Source organism: Ambystoma mexicanum, chromosome 12, assembly GCF_040938575.1.
Source record: "Ambystoma mexicanum isolate Mex_15411 chromosome 12, UKY_AmexF1_1, whole genome shotgun sequence".
Taxonomy (NCBI): domain Eukaryota; kingdom Metazoa; phylum Chordata; class Amphibia; order Caudata; family Ambystomatidae; genus Ambystoma; species Ambystoma mexicanum.
The window spans coordinates 459,421,273-459,441,442 of NC_090936.1; the positions used below are offsets into that span (position 1 = coordinate 459,421,273).

At 47.2% G+C, this 20,170-nt stretch overlaps 1 protein-coding gene across 3 annotated transcripts in view; it reads right to left on the bottom strand.

Annotated features, from left to right (window-relative positions):
- Nucleotides 1-20,170, bottom strand: part of BORCS5 (BLOC-1 related complex subunit 5) — a 628,004-nt gene that overhangs the window by 526,166 nt on the left and 81,668 nt on the right. For all 3 annotated transcript variants that reach the window (XM_069628712.1, XM_069628710.1, XM_069628711.1), the window contains one exon: nucleotides 14,314-14,440. In XM_069628712.1, coding sequence (XP_069484813.1) covers nucleotides 14,314-14,371 — 58 coding nt within the window. In that variant the 5' untranslated portion in view covers nucleotides 14,372-14,440. The remainder of the gene's footprint in view (nucleotides 1-14,313; nucleotides 14,441-20,170) is intronic.

Here is a 20,170-nt window from a genome sequence, read left to right on the forward strand (position 1 = left end):
TCTAATCTTAGCATGAGGCATAGTGTCTTCTGTCTCTCAGTGTGGTATTGAGAAATCTTCATTCTCTCAGTTCCTCTCTTCTTCGTCTCAGTATTTTTGTATTCTAGTATAACAATGGGATTTCTAGAGTGGAAGTAGGATTTGTAGTTTTTTCAAGTGGTGTTACATTAAGATCTTTTCGCTTGTGCACCCTCTTCTCAAGAAACCCTCAGCCGACCCCTCCCTTCTGGCTAATTATCACCCGATCTCCATTCCTGGGCAAACTCCTGGAAAAGCTGGCCCTCTCCCAGCTTAATCTTCACACTGAATCTGTTGGTTGTCTCCATGACCATCGGCCAGAATCAATCACTCCCCCTCCCCCTCCCCCTCTCCCTCTCCCTCTCACTCCCCCTCCCCCTCCCACAAGGCCTTCTGGTGAATAGGACCAAAACATCTCCACCTTTCTCTTCGGAAGTATCTTCCTACTCGAGCTCTTCGCGTCTCCACCTCCAACTCCAACTCCTTGAGGGTCAGTCGTTTTTCGAAGCAACAAGTTGGTGGCCGATCCCTCTCTTCGGCTGGTGCCTTTCTCTAGAACAGCCTCCCTGCCTCTCTGAAACTTAAGCACAACCATCTCCAGTTCCGGAAGCAGCTCAAGACTTTCCTCTTTGCTTCCGACTTCTCCCTTCCTCTTCCCTAATGATCTCCTGTCTGATACTGCACTGGTTACCTGGCTACCCTCTGAACCAGGGGGCCCAGGTCCCTGCCCTCCCAGTTGCTCACCTGCACTGCCTCCTGGCAACGCTGCACTTGGGGCTGTATATGCAACCCTAAAGTCCCCCTACATGCACGTATCGAACACTTGTCTGCACTTAACCCCTGCACTGCCACCTGCTGGCCGCACTTCCTGTTTTGATCCTATGTCTTGCATTTGCTCCTTCTCCCCTCCCCCTGGCACTTTTCCCCTTCCCTCTCCCCTGCCAGCACATGAGCGATCTCAATGCCACTTGGACTAGTAAGATCGTTGTCGTGTCCTCCCTTTGTTCCCCTCCCTTGCCTTGTCGCACCTGTAACTTCATTTCTCCAGCGTTGGCATCTTTCATGGATTCACATGCTGTTAATGTTCCTGTTGTCACGCTGGGGAACCTTGGTCACTTTAACCTACCGTTTTCCTATGGAAAACTCTCACTTAAGTGTCCCATCAATGTCCTTTTTTGGGTGTTTTAGTCCATCAATAGGACGGAGGGTATAAACAGCACCGCCCCTGCGGCTTCCCTTCAGATTTTAACCTCCAAAGTGGATGAAACGCCGAACCAGGTTTGCCTACAGGGGCAGCCGGTGGGCGCATGTGAATCCATGAAACATACCAACGCTGGAGAAACGGAGTTACAGGTAAGAAACTACTCCCTTCTCCAGCATTGGATCTTTCATGGATTCACATGCTGTGAATAGATGACATAGCAGTACTAACCAAGCATGGAGGAGTGTAAAAGGCAAACCAATGAACCAAAATGTTTTAATCACATATATGAGACAAGGGATTGTACCTTTTTACCTACGCAAGGACCAAAAGTTCTAAAAATGCTACCACCAAAGGTTCCAACACCATAAATTCAAACATTTGGTAAGTAAAAAAAATAAAAAATAAAAAAATAATAATAAGTACTGCGGGGGCATACCCGCAACACCCCGCTCACTAAACTGAGGTATAGTGAGCGGGGTGTTGCGGGGGACACCCCAGCAGCACACCCGCAAAAAAAATGTAAACTAAAAATAAACTGGGCCTGCAGGGGTGTCCCCCGCAACACCCCGCTCACTATACTTCACAGAATAGTGAGCAGGGGGAAGCCCTGCACCCCCCGTAGTATGTACATGTGTTTGCATGAGAAAGGTGCAAACTTTTGGTAGTTTGCACCTTTCTCATGCGAGCATTCGGCCGCAGCAAAATCAGCCGCGGTCGGATCACGTAGATCCATGAGACAACAAACCCATACATTGACAAAGTTCAAAATAAACACCCCGAATCTGCGGGGCTTACCTTATTGGAACAGGTCGTTGCAGGAACGCACGTCCCACCTGTACATCATCACCATGCTGCTGCCCCAGACAGTAATGCCGGGTGAAGGTATGCGGCACCGCCCAGGCCGCCATCTGGCAAATGTCCACCAGCGGAATCCCCAACCATAACGCCGCCGACGAAGCCATGGACCTCGTCGAGTGAGCCTTGGGATCCTTCCTCAAAGGCTTCCCAGCTTTAGAGTGGCACAACGAAATAGAAGAAGACACCCAACGTGAGAGCCTTTGCTTGGAGATAGCCTGTCCCTTGGTTGAAGGACCATAAGCCACAAACAGCTGCTTTGACTTCCTGAAGTCTTGAGTTCGATTCAAATAAAACTTTAACACCCTCTTAACGTCCAAAGAATGCAGAGCCCGTTATGCAGGCATGGATGCCGAAGCAAAAAATGAGGGCAAAACAATAGAAGAGAGTTTGTGAAATGCTGTTGGCACTTTGGGGATAAAGTGCGGATTAGTGGCCAAGACAACCTTGTCCTTCAGGAACCTCAAAGTATGGAGGATCGACGACCAATGCCTGTAACTCCGATATCCGCCTGGCCGAAGTAATTGCCACCAGAAAAGCCACCTTCCATGACAGAAACTTCAAAAGGAGCTGTCAACATGAGCTCAAAAGGCGGTTTCATCAGCACCGAAAGTACCACATTAAGGTTCCATACCGGCGCCAACTTCTTCATAGGAGGAAAGACTCGAAACAACCCCTTCAAAAGGTGCTCCACTAACCGATCACTAAACAGAGGAGCCGCATGACGCCTCCAAGTAAACCTGGATATCGCAGCCAAATATACTTTAATGGAAGACCATGCCAGGCTTTCCTCCGCCAAATGCAACAGGTACGGGAGAACCTGCTCCTGGGAAATGTTCAAAGTGTCAACCCCAGGCTGGGCCTTACACCACATGCAAAACCGTTTCCATTTACGTCCGTATGAGATATTTGTGGACGGTGCCCTTGCTGCCTCCAAATTACGTTGACAGTCCTGGGAAATCCCTAACTGGCTGAACTCGGAGTAGCCAGGAGCCAAGCCGTCAGGCTGAGAGGTCCCGGATCGTGATGCCACACTTAACCCTCGTCCTGAGACAGGAAATCCAGAACCGCCCCCAACCGAATCGGCTCTGCCATCGACAAATGCAGGAGATCTGAGAACCACGTCTGCCTGGGCCAAAATGGAGCCACCAGAATCACATGCCATTGGTATCTCAGAATCCACTGGAGGGTCCGTCGAATGAGCGGAAACGGGGGAACCGGCCTGTCCACGGCATCGAGAACGCATCCCCCCCAGAGACTCTGGATGAGCCCTTCGGCTGGTGAACTACCGGCACTGCTTGTTTTCTACGGTTGCAAAAAGATCCAACAGGGGATGACCCCATTTCCGGAAGATCATTGAAACCTGTTGCTCCTTCAGCTTCCACTCGTGCAGCTGGCTGGCGGCCCTGCTGTGCACGTCTGCCTGCACATTCAACACTCCCGACAGATTATCGGCCACTATGCTGATCCCATGAGCCAGTGCCCAATGCCAAACGTCCTGCGCCTCCTTCGACAGGAAACTGGAATGTGTGCCCCCCTGTTTCCTTAGATAAAACATCATGGTGTTATTGTCCGTCAACACCCTCACCAATGAACTGCGTATGCGTTCCAGAAAGGCCCCAGTGCACCGCTCTCAACTCAAGCACATTGATGTGGAACAGAGATTCCTCCCGAGACCATAGGCCCTACACCAGTGAATCGCCGAGATGAGCCCTGAGAGGCGTCTGCCACAATTGTAAATTGGAACTCTGGCTCCAGCAATGGCATGCCCCGTACCAGACTGGCCGTGCACGTCCACCAGTGAATAGCCTCCCCCTGACTGCCGTTGACCACCAAATTGTCGGACCAAGACCCACGACTGCACCCACCAGTCTGCGAGGAACTCTTGCATCCACTTCATGAAGAGAGGACAATTTGGCAGCAGCGGAATACACGAAGCCATGGCCCCCAGCAGTGACATGTAGCCTCGGACCGACACCTACCTTCCACTTGCCTGCCCTTTGCAGCAACTTCTTGACCCTCTCGCTGGAGGGCTTCACCAGATTGTACCGGGTGAGAAACTCTGCCCCAGAAACACCAACTCCTTAGAGAGTGTCGAAAAGGATTTTTCGAAGTTCATGTCAAATCCAAGTCGTTGCAAAAGCTGCATGGTAGCTCCGAGACTTTAAGTCCTTCCCAGAGACGAACTTCTCACCAACCAATCATCCAGGTAGGGGTATACATGATGACCTTCCCGTCGGAGGAACGCTGCCACTGGTGCCAAACACTTTGTGAACGTCCTGGGAGACGACTTCAAGCCAAACGGGAGGACCCGAAACTGGTAGTGTTCCTCGCCGACTACAAACCGCAGAAACCTACGGTGCCGTCGACGCATGGGAATGTGAAAATATGCGTCCTCTAGATGCAACTACGCCAGAAATTCATCCGGCTGCACCACCGGGTGACCTCCTGAAGTTGAACTTCATGCGTTGCAGAGTCTTGTTCAACGCCCGAAGATCCTAATGGGCCGCCACTTGCCGTTGGGCTTCTTCACCACGAAGTACTGGGCTTCTTCACCACGAAGTACAGGGAATAAACCTCTTGGCCCCGCTCTGCCCCCGGCACCGGTTCTGTAGCCCCTTTCTCCAGTATAAGAATCACCTCCTGCTGCAGGATTTGAAGATGCGGCTGTAAGATATACACCGGTGGAATGGGAACCGGGGAACACTTGAACTCCAATAAGTGGCCTAGACGCACCGTGTCCAACACCCAATGATCCAGTGTGATTTTTCTCCATTCGTCCACGTGCATAGCCACCCTGCCCCCCAGTAGATTGTCCTGAAGGCAGTCATTATTGCAGTTTAGCGTGCCTCCCTTTAGAGGTTGAGGACTGCGAACCCCTTTTCCGCTGAGCCTGGAAGTCTCGACTCTTCTGCGCAGATACCCTTGCGAGGAATAACTGGATCGACTGTAACCCCGGTCCCTGGTGGAAGCAAACCGGGCATTACCTGAAGCACCACGGAACGGGGCAAAAGGAGCGAAAAAAACGCCCACTCCGTAAGGAACCTAAGGACTTAGCTGTTTCCGTGTCCTCCTTCATCGCTTTCAGGGCTTCACCGATCTTTTCACCAAACAAGTGCTCCCCCTCACAGGGCATGTCGATGACTTTGTAATGTTGTACTTCCGGCCGAAAGTCAGTGCATTCTAAGCACCACCCCATTGTTAATCTGCTTAAACCCCGACTCTGCCAGGTCCACGGCAATATTTATGCTGTGGTTGGAGGCCTCTTCACCCTCACGCACCAAGAGCATGGCATCCTTGCAGTGCTGCTCCGGCAGATGTTCCAGAATAGGAGCCAGCCTATGCCACATTTTGCGATCATAACTGGCCATGATCGCCAAGGAATTTGCCGCCTTGACCATCGGTGCCCCAAAGTCAAAACCTTTTCCCAAAGGCATCCTGCCTCCTGGCCTCACTGTCCGGAGGAACAAGACACTTGTGTTGACTTCTGGCCTTCCGGCTGGCTGCCGCTGACACCACTGACTCGGGCGTGGGCTACAACACCAAGCATTTTGGGGTGGACTCCGGGGCCTTGAACTTCTTCTCAAGCCGACCTTTGACCGCCGGCTCCGAAAATGAATGGCGCATCATGCGCAGGCCCTCCTGCCACACATGGTCAAGAATAGCACGGAGAAGACAGCTTTCCTTCTCTTGGCCATATGATTGAACAGGAAGCAATCCTTCCGCTCTTCCTCTGGCGCCAAACCAAACTCCACCCACGCCTTAGACATCATAGCATGGAACGCCCCAATATCATCTGGTGGGGATGGTTGTGCCCGACACCCAGACTGTTCAACCTCTGCGTCCGTATCCCACACGTCGTTGCTCGCCGGTGCAGTCGAAGCAGTAGACAAAGTGTCCCGTGGAACACTCATGCTCAGACTCTGGCAGCTCTCCTTCTGGATAGGACGGGTGACAGCCTTTCCTCACTGGCAACGGCACTAGTAAACCTGCCGGAGGAGACTTCCTCTGAGGCACACCAGGAACCTCAACCACTGACACCGCCGGATTCACTTTCGGAGGAGGCAACCTCACATCCAGCTGGTCCAACGACGACTGCATCTTGGACAGCACTTGGAGCAACAAAAGAGACTGTGGTTAACCAGCGGATAAGCGGCTGGATCAGCACCCATTCCACTCGAAGGCCCAACACTTTGTAGTCCCAAAGCCGATGGGCCCAGCACACGATCTTGGTCGTCTTCAACCTCCGATGACACTGAAAAAGTCGCCTGATCTTGATGCAGAATGTTGTCAGGAAGAAGAGAATCAAAGGTGGAAGACTGCCACACAAAGCAAAAACAAAGAGGTGGTGGCTGGAAGGTTTAGACTGAATCTTAACCACTGGCATTGCTTGGGGCAACCATCCAGACCATCGTTCTTCGCCTGCCAAGCCATTACAGAAGGGGAAAGACCATATGCAAATCAAGCTTGGCCCCACCCCAAAAGGGGCAGTCCAGCCCGAACTGCTAGGTCACATCCCTTCTGCACGAGACAACAAGCATACCCAAACATGTTTCGCCCTTTTTGGGGCTCATCAGTGAGGAGTAGCTTGGGTCTCTAGGCCCAGCTGGCACGGGACCCACGTCTGGGCATACCCATCCCAATCGGGGTGACAAAGCAAAAACAAAGAGGTGATGGCTGGAAGGTTTAGACTGGCAGATTGCCACACCCCACACGTCGACAACAATCCGTCCGTTTCCACTCACGTTGACGAGAACAGCATCGGTCCACTGTCAATGACTGTCGTCGCCGATATCGCCTCTCTCGGCGTTAACTTCACCGGAGACGTTGCTTTCTTTGGAGCACTGGATCGGTGTTTAGAAGACTCCCAGCTGGAGGACGACCTGTGATGGTCCCCAGAAGACTAGCGTTTCGATGACGATTCTTTCGGCTTGGACAAGCACTTCTCCTGCGCCGTCGACTTCTTGGGCCTACTACCAGACCCCCGGCAATGGTCCTACTGACCATGCTTGGACGAAGAGGTATCCTTCGACAGCTCCTTACTCGAAGAAGATATACTGCTCTTCCCCACCTCCGACGCTGGGAAAGCCGGTTGACGTTTCTTCGCCGGAGGCTCGGCCGACGCTGCACAGCTATGTTCCGTGGACTTCACAGGCCGCTCAGAGGACAGACTCTGGACCGACTCCATCTCCGAAGCCGGGTACGTGACCTCATTGAGCCAACATATAAGCCGCTCATTGCGGTCCTTAAGGGTCTTCTGCGAGAACCCCTGACAAATGCAGGCGTCTGCTAAGTGATGGGGATAAAGGCAGGAGAGGCAATCCATGTGGCCGTCACCTTCATACACCTTCAGGCCACAAGTAGCAGAGGGCCGAAAAAGAGATTTCTTCTGAGCCCCTGAAGACATCATATCTCTCAAGTACCAAACGCACATGCAAAAACACGCAGAACACGAGGTGATCCCAACAGTTTTGAGACGGTTGAAATCTGAAGGGAAGTCGCGGGGACGGGGCTATTTATACCCTACGTCCTATTGGTGGGGACTAAAGCACCCAAAAAGGACTTTGATAGGACACTAAAGTGTCAGAGTTTTCCATAGGGAAACTCTAGGTTAAAGTGACCGAGGTTCACCAGCCTGACGACGGGGAATATTCACAGCATGTGAATCCACGAAAGATCCAATGCTGGAGAAACACCTTGATTTGAGAGGCCTACAAGAAGGCGAAAGGTCTAAATTAGGGTCACAGCAGCAATAGCAATAGTGGGAAACTAGGGTTGGGACACAGCAAAGGTGGGGAAACCCCTAGAATTTGCACATTTTGATTTGGGATAGGGAGAAAGGACAACACAGTAAATACAGAAAATACAGAAAGACCTCATTTTGGGATACCTGGATAGATGGAAACGCCTTCAAATGGGGACAAAACAGTAAATGCTGAGACACCTAGATTTGGCATACCTGGGTAGAGGGAGAAACGCCAACAAATAGGGACAAAACAGTGAATGCAACAAATTAAATGAATGGTGCATAGCAGTGATACTACTTACTAGCTGGATAACCTGGGTGTGCTAAGTTATGTAGGTGAGAAGAGTGGTAAGGCTTTTTTAATACAGCAATTGCTGTACTGCCCACCCAGACCAATCATATCTGGTTAGTTGCTACTGGTTGATGGCTGCCCGGCTTTCCAGGCGAACACGGGCAAACACGGACTGGAGCTGCTTTTTCAGGGAGCTGCCCTTTGCCTTGTGGCCCTTAGCCGACGGAGCTGTCCTGGAGGCTTCAGTTAAAAGGGTGGCGTTAGGCCAATCAGGGCTAGGGGGCGGGCTAAGAGGAGGGTGGGGGAGGAACGCAGGACGAAGGCTCTGGGGGGCAGGGCTGGAAGGCATCCTAGAAACAAGCCACGAGGCAGCAAAATTACTTACAAATTAAATGACACACAAAGTATGCAGGCACAACGAGCAAAATCTCTGAAAGGTTCAAGGACTCACCAGGTGCTCACACCAGGAAACTCCTTACACAGATGTTTTCACATCTGTAATGATTCTCAGCATCTTCGTTTAGACCAAGGATGCACAGAGTGATTGAATTCTGCCACCTTGGAGGACTATGCCCCTGACATTGTTCTGATTCTGCATAGATGTATCCCGAAATATTACAAAATGAGGATCAGGCAGCCATGGTGGTTAGTTTTGAAAATACTGGACACAAGGCATTTGATGGGGGTGCAGACATACAGGAAGTTAGGGGACGATGAGGCAAAAGATTAATTAGCTGAGAGACATAAGTTTGGGGAATAGACACACCAGCATTATAAAGTTAAGGAGACGACTCAAAGGGGTTGGGGGCACACAAACAATGGGCTCAGAGGAGGAACAGACACACAAGAGATTGACATAAAAAGAACCAACACATGAAGATCAGAGTAAGGAAGGGACAGGTGGGACTGGGGACACGCACACAATTAAGGGAGCTACACAAGAGCTGCAATAAATATAGCTGTGGCTGAACACTCCTTATCGTAGGCCTGAGTCACAGGCATGGTGTTAACTGATCTGCCTGACAAGGGGGACTAATGCCACCACATAAAACAGATGGATGGCCATTAACCTAGGAAATTCACACTGTAGAATATTATTCCTGCTCCTGTAGTGCCTTGGCCTGCACCCACTGTTCCATGCACTTGGTCCCCAACAACCCATCTCTGCTAAGGCTCGGGGGACAAAGCCTCGCTAGGGGGCATTGTAGTTGTGGACTAGTGCTATTGTGGCCATCATGGTTGCCGTCTGAAGACTCAGAAGCCTAGGACTTGATACTTCCTCCTGCATCGCCTACTCTATCTGGTAATGAGTGAGATTGAGCCGCAGGTTACTGTCACTAGGGCTGAGCACAAGCACTTTTCAGGCTGTTTCAGCAATACATACTTGTTTGCTCTACCGATTGCTCTTCCAGCTCCTGAAGCACCCTGACATGCACCACCACGGCTTGCTCCATTTTGTACCACCCTGGGTTAGATGGCTTCACCAAGAGGCATTGTTGTTGTGGGACTGTTGCCGCTGCTGTCCCCCATGTCATAATGTCAGCTGTCTCAAAGAGCGAAAAGCCTGAGGCTGGATACTTCTCATTGCAATGCCTACATTATGTGGAGGTGAGGCAGACTGGGCTATGGACCCACATGACAATACTCAAGCCGGCAACACCCAAATAAATTCCAAGGAAAGGGCAGTCTTCACTTGTCAGCTTGGCGAAGGAACGTTTGGCATTGGGAAACTCTTCTTTGCCTCTTTGTAAAGCTCGCCCTTTGCAGGACCCAGCAAAACTGCACCTGCACATCCTCGCCCTGACCATCTAACAAGAGCTCTTTGTTCGATGCTTCTCCATCGCTCCCCCTGCACTTTCACTGTGTCTCCCTCTTCCTCCTCCTCCTCCTCCTCCTCCTCCTCCTCCTCCATCACTGTGGCACCGTCTGCTACCCCTCCCTTTGGTGGCTCTCCTTTCTCGCCTCCTTACCCGCTTGCGTGCCTGTCCCTCCAGCTGTTATCACGTGCACTCTCTGGATTTCAGGCTTCTTTCCTGCCTTTCTCCCTCCCCACGCCCCACTGGTGGATATGTAATCGTAACAATCCCAAAAGCCCACTACTTCATAGTATATGGTCTGTATTGCATGGGATCCTCCGTAAGCATGTGCATGTTTATCTGAGCATATGCACTTGCACAGCTTAATTTGCTTGCAAACATCTTGTCTTGACTACTTTACACCTCTCAATAGTTCACTGTCTCAGTCCCGTCTTCTGTGCAGTGGCATTTTTGCTGCTGCACATTGATTTATTATCCGTTAAACTCCATACTAACCTGCCCAGCAACTAATCACACAGTCGACTGATGGGAATGGTGTGTCATTTCTCCTAAACTGTTCTGGGGCGTTTTGTTTATATCCACTGGTGTGAAGTAAGTGATCATTGAAGTGTATGACGTTTGAGTATTTGTAGTTGCTCTGCTAGTTTCTCCTATACCTCTGCTCACCTATGGCTTTCTCAGAGGCATACCTCTTTGCCTGTTGCCCCTCTTACAAGTGGGTATTTTATGGCCCCAAGTGTATTTGTCCTGTAGCAAGCCCTCACTTGGCATGAATTGGTGCATCCTCTTTGGCACTCTTCCAGCAGTGTCTACTACTCATGTGGCCTGGGATCTTTGTATCCTCTTGGACTACTTGAGCCTTCCCTCTATTGTGAACAAGTGCTGTGTCCCCTCTATGGCTCTGGACTGTTTTCTGTTTTCCATCATACCTGTTTTAGTCTTGCCCATGTTCATGAATTGTCATACTGTTTTCCAATGCATATCTAAGCCAGCTGAGAAGAAGTGGAAGAAGGCTGCCCTCTAATGCAACCTGGGAATTCTATTGCAGACACAGATGTAAACTCTGCTTCCAAGGTGAATTTCACTGGCATTCTGATATTTTTTCCTGGACCATCTTGCCTGGCAAGTCATTATGCTTTTGAAGCTCTCCTTCTACCGACAAACTGTGCCACTATATAGGATATTAGGGTGAGTTCCACATCCAGTGCGAAGATGATCATTAACATTACCAAGAATTAAACCAATCTGGCCCAAAGTAACTACTTGAATGTGCTCTCCGTTGACCACCTGCTGCCTCCGCTCTTGCCCCTTCACGCCTCCATCTCCTCTGCTGGGTACGCCCCTGCTGGTACTGCTGCTGAACTGTGACTTCTACCAACCATCAGCTGAGCCCGAGTTTCCTAATACTCCACACTGGCCCACTGCTACAGGTTGACATGCATCCACCTTTTTCCTGTGCACCAACTAGGAAAGTCCTCAAGGCTTGCAGCTACTTTGTGGTCAGTATTCTCTCAACACTAGCACTACCAGCATGCATGTCTCTAACAGTCACAAACTACTTGAGGAGCACGACAACAACCTCATAGAGACCTGGTTCTTTAGCAAATAGATGGTCTGCGTCAACTCAGCGTCTCCCTTATGGCTTCAAGATCCTTTTAAAGAATAAAACCTAAAAAGGTCAGGTGGTGGTGTCACCCCATTTACCCTCCTCTCATCACTACCACTATGAATTATGCAGTGAACCTTTCTTCCCTGAACAGTCTGACAGGTATGTTTTTACTGTACACCAACACCCACATTACTACCATCAGGATCTACAGGCTGCTAGGAGACACTGACTTTTTTCTGTTGTTTTAATGAGGAATGGTCTGTATTAAAGCCCAGCATTCAATCGGTCTCCAACTATATCTACATTCTAGGGAACTTTAACATCTCATTGGACACCGCTTTGAACAAAACCTCTGCTCTTCCTCTTAGCTTGTGTGATGCTCTTGCCTTCAGAGTTTAGCTTCCGTCCTCTACCCTCAAAGGTAGACACACTGTTGGTGCCTTCCTTTCCAATAAGCTTTCACTCATGACATTACCACCACAGACCTTCCCTAGACAGGCCATCCCTCGTCACCTCGTACATGGGCGATCTGCAAGGACTTTGCCTCCTGCTGAGGTGAAGTTTCTTTCTCGAAGTCCGACGAAGAAGTTGTCCACTTCCGCCTTTTCTTCCACCTTCTTACCCTGTACCTTAACCCAGGATACCCTGACATCTGGCCCAGATATCCATCTTACCAGCCTTCACATTGCTCTTTCCAACACTTCTGGATATCCTTGCCCCTAATGTTACTAAGAAGAAAAAACGTCTCCATAAATGGAATAGCTTATCCGACTCTGATCTGGCCAGTATGGAAGCTTGAACGAAGTTGGGCTGAATACAAATCAAAAGAGGACAAGATGGTTTGCTTTTGACCCATGAGAGGTTACTAGGCCACCATTAAGCACAGGAAGAGGCCTTCGTGCACAGCCGCATTGACTGGTCTAACAACAAACCTGAAGTGTTCGGAATCTTCAGCGAGATGAGTGCAACAGAGTTTTCTGCAGTTATGCTTATGGCTTGCCCAACTCTTTCAGACAGCCTGTCCTTTCCTGAAATAATGGAGTTGATCCAGACCACTACTTCTGCCTCAGCAAAAGTGGTTACCCTCACCTCCACCTCCAACACCACTGGACCTTCTTCCTGCTACTCACCTCCCTCAAATTAGTGTCTCAGACTCATATCACTAGTGCAGTTAAAAATATGAAGATGTCAGCGGAAAACATTTCTCTGGCATAGCCAGCACCATAAAAAACAATTTTGTCTGGCCAATGTAACAATTATTTCTACATTGGTGTCTTTCCCAAGGGTTAAAGAAAACCTGCATCCTCCCTTTACTCAAGTAGCTGTCGGCTGACCTGTAAGCACTGGCTAACTATTAATCTATTTACATCACACCTTTTATCAGCAAAGTTCTTTAGATGCACCTTTTACACAAGCGTAAATCTGGCCTCCGGCCCTTGAGTCTGAGTCGACCCTCGCCCCCTTTATGGAAGAGGAACGCTCCTCTATTAGAACTTCAGTCACTGCCCGGCCCTCATCATCCCTCTTGACCTAGCCTTTTTTTTCAACCCTGTTAATCAGGCTACTTTCTTGCCGGCCTGAAAACTCCTTGGCATCAAAGACTGGGCCCCCAGGTGGATTTACCTCTCTAAGCCTACTATCTCAAATGGACAGTGGGGTTACTCAAGGCTCCATCCTTTCGCCTTGGCTTTTTAACACTAACTGGTCACCTCCCGTGGATATTCTCTCCCTTTTCACCGCTCCTTTAAATCTTATAATGAAGACACCCAAGCTGTGTTCAGCTTAGCTGGCAAAGCCTCTCTAGAATCTAGTCAGATTACATTCCATCTCTCTTCTGTTCAGGCCTGGATGTCCGATAACATACCTCTCTCATTGCCTTTTCCCTGGCCTCTCTCTATGGGCCCCAAACCTTCTGTGGTTCATTCTACCAAAAACCTAGGAGTTAACTTTGATATCTCATTCTGCTTTACTTCCCAGATTCCTGAACTATCAAAGAAGGTCCATTTCTGGCTGTACCTTCTTAAGTGTATTCTGCCTTTCCTCCATTCCACTCATAAGGTAGATTGCATCAGGACTAAGGTCCTCTCGAGGTAGAACTATTGTAACAAGCTCTATCCTTGGTCTTCTAAAGTTCACACTTCAACCACTACAGATCATATAGAACAATGAGTCTAGGCTCATCATAGCTCTCAAACAGGCCTGCCCGCCTTCAGATCCTTACACTGGCTCTATGTTGCAGCCCATATCTCCTTCCAAGCTCTTTATATCATCCACTAGGGCTATTGGGACTTGGGACCTGAATACCTGCCCTATCTGGTGCTTATGAACAGCCTCTTCCAGTTCTTGTGTCTTATTTTCCAGTAAGAAAGTATTTGGGGGCAAAGCCCTGTGTGCTGCGGAGGGGGTGGGGGGGCTGTCTTTTCCAATGCGTTGCCTTCATCCTACAGCAAAGTTAAAAGCCATATCAGTTTCAGGATAGGACTTCTGACTCTGCTCTTTAAGGAATTATTTGAATCTTAGGGCTGGACTGCTTCTTTTTGATCTTCTCTGTTTGCATGCAATTGGCAACCCCCTGAGCAACAACTCTTCAACTGGGGTCTTCTGCAGGATGATTTCCCTTCCTCAAAACACCACTGAAGGCCTCAAGTGTTGATGGGATGTGGGAGGAATAGTTAAAGAAAAGCATCACCTGTTGGAAAAAGCAGAAGAGACAAAGGACAGCTAGGAAAAGCAACAGTAGAGGAATATAAATAAAAATCAACAGACACCCACCAGAAACCATCAGGTCACTTTGCCTTTGATCCGATTCAGCACTTTGTTCTGCTCCCATGCTGCTCAATGATGTTCAAGCTTGTACAGTTTATTGTTAAGTTTCCTGACTTCAGTACAAACTCAGCTTCTGCAATCAAATAAACAAAGTTCACAATGACATTGTGCTTATTGAAACGAACTATGGCCAGTTGAATTTCTTGGGTATTTTGTATGTGCAGGTCAATAACCTTCCCAAACTTGTAATAACTTTGGGTGTTATGTTACAGTAAAACTCGTGACAACATGTTACAAGATTAAAACAATGTTTCTTCTGTGTTGTGAAGAGGTCAGTGTTTTCGGATTCAACCTATGCCTTGAAAAGAAGATGTTGCTTGCAACACTATCTGATCGCAACTGGTATGACAGCTGGGCTCAGGGAGAAATAAAAATTAGATGACAAAAAAATACTATGGAAAAAAAACAAATGTTATCAGCATTTGAAGACCCCACAATAGTTGTGTGTGCGCAGAACGTTCCCCCCGAGATTGTTCTGAATGACCAGAAGGATCAAAGAGCGTGAACACGTTCTACTTGGTGTTGTTGTCTTTTAAAGTTCAATTGCATAATTTGTTTTTTGTTCACAATTTAAGGAGTAAAGAAATATTTTCGTGCCTGGCCGGTTGATTACAGGATGGTGGACCTTCATGCCATGACACAGAAATATAATGTTTAATCTTAAAATGTATGTGTACAAGATAGATTTTTGGGAAAAGTTCAACTTCACTTAGCTTGTAAGGCCAATAAGACAGGAGGATGGTGTCCTAAATGTAAAGAGCAGGTTAGTATTGTAAGAAGAAACATGAAGCAGCTCAAGGGTGTTTTTCAGGGAAGATATTGAATGAAGTGATAGAGCTACATTAGAAGCACATGACTACACAAAAACGATATGTATGATGCAAAGCTGCAATTCATGGCAGACTATCAATGACTTCTGGTGCAGCACGGGTGATTGGCCTAAGCAATATGGGATGCTATGTGGGTGATTTGGCGCAGTCCAAAGGGAAATTAAAGAAATATTTCTCTCCCTAATACTATTCCCTCTTCAAGGAGCCAAGCAGATGTGTCCCTTGATGGTTCTAGTCCCGATTACTCCATTCTCTCTATCCTCTACTGTACCTTTGTTCACCTCTACCTGAGCAGTTCTGAGTCCTGGCATTTCTGTCAGCTGGCTTGGCACCTCCAGATCTTCCTCCACGTGACAGGTTTGGACGATTTAACAAGCACCATTTGGGTAAAGCCCGCATACATCAAGGATCACTTAAGAACAACTTGTAGTGACTGTTCCTACTGGCAATGTATTATAGCATTCTGTTTACCAACATTGCTAAAAATCCAGAGCAGGGCTTAATTGCTTCTTTTCTGATTAGTGCTTTGTTTGATCCATCTACACGACAAGCCAGAATGACATCCCCTTCTCCCACATTACCATTGTCTCGTCTCTTGTCAGATATCAGATGCAGAAACAAGTGTAGGAGGACAATTAAAAATCCCAGGACTGCGTGATTGTGATTTGATTAGTACATTCGGCCCCAAGTGCCTTTTGTAGCAAACAAAAAATACAGACATACTGATCACACAAAAGAGAACAACCCTTCAAAAAAAATGATATATCAAAGAATATTCTATTAAAATACAAAGGAGAAAAAAGTTCAAATGAAATAATATATCAAAAGACAATTAGATCATAAAGATCATAATACAATATTCTATGAACGATTTTCAAACCACACCACTGATAGGTTAACACATGAAACCTGAAAAATTAAGTATAAATACTGTTTAGTAAAATAGTGGGTGAAGCTATACAAAGGAGACTATCGGTCATATAAAATCATGATCATTTGTCTCTTACTTCAAGCCAGTATCTCACTAATTACTGCAGGGAGAAAAAAATAAGGTCTCAAGTGCTATGGTGGGGTGACAGAAACCAAGTGCTCTCTTTTTATTTTTTTTACATTTATTATTTCACACAGTTTATACAAACTTTCGAAATATAAAACTAAAAAGAAAAAAACCTAATTCTAAAAATAACTAAATAACTACTAAGCGAGAAATAAAAACAGATTTTTTGTTTGTATAACTTCATATTAAGCTACATACATGATTCCACCTCATTGACGTACAGCTGTCACCATCTCCCAGCATCCTTTGTAACTGTTCTAGGAACCTCGTGACTTCTAATGTTAGCAATTTGAATTCACTAATATGCATTTGTCGCCACCAATCATCTTTGTTATATGTCAAGCATTTGCCCAGCTCTTTCCCCAGGTAATTCGTTCATATGTCTCTTACACCAGGGCAAGCCAGTACTAGATGTTTTACATTTTCTTTGTTGACTTTGCAGAATCTGCAATTTGTATTATCCAGATGAGTCGTTCGGTCTTTGCCTCAGAATTTCTTTGGTATCAAACATATTTAGTCTAAATTTCAGGTAGAGCCTTCTCAGAAGTTTGCATGGTCCAAGGACCATGTATTTGGGTATAGTGTTGAGCCTTTTAGCTTTGGCAGGTGAGTTTTTCATGCATTCATGTTGGGATCTTTTCTCTACAGTTTCGATCCAATGGAGTCCCAACAGTTTTTTCTTTACTGAATTTGTGTTAGACCATAAAGTCTTTTCATCTGTGTCCAATTGGCTCAAAATGTCTCCACAGCATTATTGCAGTGTTCGCCTGGTTTTTTCGTTCGATTAAGACTTCAAATGGTGGTAAATCCGCTTCCTCTAAGGTCTTTCTAAAGAGTAATAATTTGTTCCATATTATTCTGGCGTTTAATGTGGATACGCCCACTTCATACAGTATACAGGCGGTTGGACAGCTTTGGGGTAACTGAAGAATTCTCTTCCAGAAAGTGCCCTCACACTGGGCCCAGATCTGCGGAGAACAGCCGAACATGCTTTCTGCTCCAAAAACCAATATAGGGGTCACCTTGCTTTTGTGAAACTTTATTATTGGATTATAGGAGAATTTCTCCCATATTTTTTTTGCAGTATCTTGTGATGTTAGCTGTTTACAGTTGTTTACACGTTTTTTCATCATTGGTTCATCATTTATGCTAGAATTTACTAGCGTTCCCAAATAAGGAGTATAGGGGACTTTATTCAGGCCCTCTTATCCCAATGACCACCTTAACATTTTTTCTTGATTGACCTCCCAGTTTGTTTTCGAGGACGAGAATCTCCGATTTCGCTACAGTGATCTCGAGTCCTAGGTCTTCAATGAAGGTCTTGAATGCGGACAGCTTTCTTTGGAGACTGATGGGTGTCAGATCTAAGACATGTCGTCAGCGTATAGGATCCAACTTAAGTGCACCCCATTCAGCTTTGGAGGAAACGACACGACACTCTCTAGCACAGAGCCGACTTCTGATAAGTAAAAGTTGAAGAGTGTTGCACCCAAGGGGCACCCTTGCTTTACGCCCCTTTCTGTTGGTATGGGCTTAGTTAAGTGTCCCACGCTGTCCAGGGGAATCTGTATCTGAGTTTCTGAATACAGCTCTTTTATTGCTTGAATCAGACTAATGGGCCAACTTCTTGCTTTTAGCATTGACCATATCTATAAATGCCAAATAGACCTTCTGGCCTGTTTTAATAGCGTCCATTTTCAGCAAGTTCAGTATGAGCAGGTTTAAACTACATCCAACTCCTTTGACGAATTCGGACTGTCGTACATCGTAGATCTTATTCGTTCTTATCCATCTCACCAATTGGGCTAGGAGAAGACTTGCGAAAACTTTCCCTACCACATCCAGAAGGGCTATTGGCCGGTAGTTTGCTGGATTGGTACGGATGCCCTTTTTAAAGATCGGAACGATAATGCCTAGTTTCCAAGTGAATGGAATGCACCCTTCTTTAATTATATTTTGGAACAGGGTATCGCAAAAGTCTGTCCATTCCTCAATGTTATTTTTGAGATCAGCGTTTGAGAGGCTGTCAGGTCGTGCAGCTCGAGAGGAGCTGCACTTTTGGATGCACATCCGAATATCGTTTTGTTCGATCCTTAATTCCCATGGGTGACTTATTTGCAGACTAGGGCAGGACGTTTTTTTCCTTTTCTTGTAAAGGTGCTTATAATGCCTTACACAATCATTTTCTTTCACCATATTCGTTAGAGAGGCATTTTCAGGATTCTTCAGTTCGTTAATTGACGACCAAAAACTTCGAGTTTCTTTGATTCATGGCATCTAACATTAATTCAGCATCTCTTTGTTCAAGCGTGGCTCTATGTGCTTTGCTCCAGTTGTTTTTTTTTCGCCGCTGTCCTCCATCCGGTGAGTTTGCTTGGTTTCTCAGGCCCTTTGGCTGTCTTTACACCCCTAGACCCCACTGGCACCGTGGTTTTCCCTGCTACCTGCCTCTGATTAGCCTTGCCAGCCCTCGTTCGTTCCCCGCTTCCTGGTCTCCCACCTCCCGCCTCCCATCCCGCCCACTGACCCTGATTGGGCCTGGCGAGAGGGTCCAACCCTCATTGCTAGTCCCCCCAGGGCAGCCATCTGCCCGGCAGCCCATCGGCTAAGGACCTGAGGCAAAGGACGGCTCCTACAGTGACGGCGCCAGGTCGTATCTGCAGGTATCCGCAGGAGAAGCAAGAAGCCAACAACAAGTAAGTGTGGCAAGGGCGGGGCCAGAAGCAATAGCCTCTCTGAGAAAAGTTGCATTTAGAAGTGTACCCAATAGCCTCTCTGAGAAAAGTTGCATTTAGACGTTGTGCCTAATAGCCTCTCTGAGAAAAGTTGCATTTAGAAGTGTATCCAATAGCCTCTCTGAGAAAAGTTGCATTTAGAAGTGTATCCAATAGCCTCTCTGAGAAAAGTTGCATTTAGAAGTTGTACCCAATAGCATATGTGTGTATTTAGAAGTTGTGCCCAATAACCTCTCTGTGAAAAGCTGCATTTAGAAGTTGTACCCAATAGCATATGTGTGTATTTAGAAGTTGTGCCCAATAGCCTCTCTGAGAAAAGTTGCATTTAGAAGTTGTGCCCAATAACCTCTCTGAGAAAAGCAGCATTTAGAAGTGTACCCAATAGCACATGTGTGTATTTAGAAGTTGTGCCCAATAACCTCTCTGTGAAAAGCTGCATTTAGAAGTTGTACCCAATAGCATATGTGTGTATTTAGAAGTTGTGCCCAATAGCCTCTCTGAGAAAAGTTGCATTTAGAAGTTGTGCCCAATAACCTCTCCGAGAAAAGCAGCATTTAGAAGTGTACCCAATAGCACATGTGTGTATTTAGAAGTTGTGCCCAATAGCCTCTCCGAGAAAAGCAGCATTTAGAAGTGTACCCAATAGCATATGTGTGTATTTAGAAGTTGTGCCCAATAGCCTCTCAGAGAAGGCTGCATTTAGAAGCGTACCCAATATCCTGTTTGAGAAAGCTGCATTTAGAAGTGTGCCCGATAGCCTCCCTGTGAAAAGTTGCATTTAGAAGTGTATGCCAATTGCACTTAGAAGGGGTACCCAATTGCACCTAGAAGCTGCGCCCAATAGCCTCCCTGAGAAAGTTGAATTTAGAAAGTGTTCCGAATTACACTTAGAAGTGTACCCAATTGCATTTAGAAGTGTAGCCAATTGCAGTTAGAATTATAAACAAATGCTTAGAAGCACCAATCAATCTTTGACTAGTTGATCCTGGAAGTGTACCTAAAAGCATGAGTCACCGATCCTAGAACTACAACCAGAAAACCCTCCTAAATCAACCCAAAGCTCACACCAATCATGAGCACACCAACTCCACCAGTGACTGTCAGAAACAACTCCTGTGGACCTCCTCCACTCTCCGATCTGCCTTCCTTCCCACCACCCACCTCTGCAATCCCTGCCATCA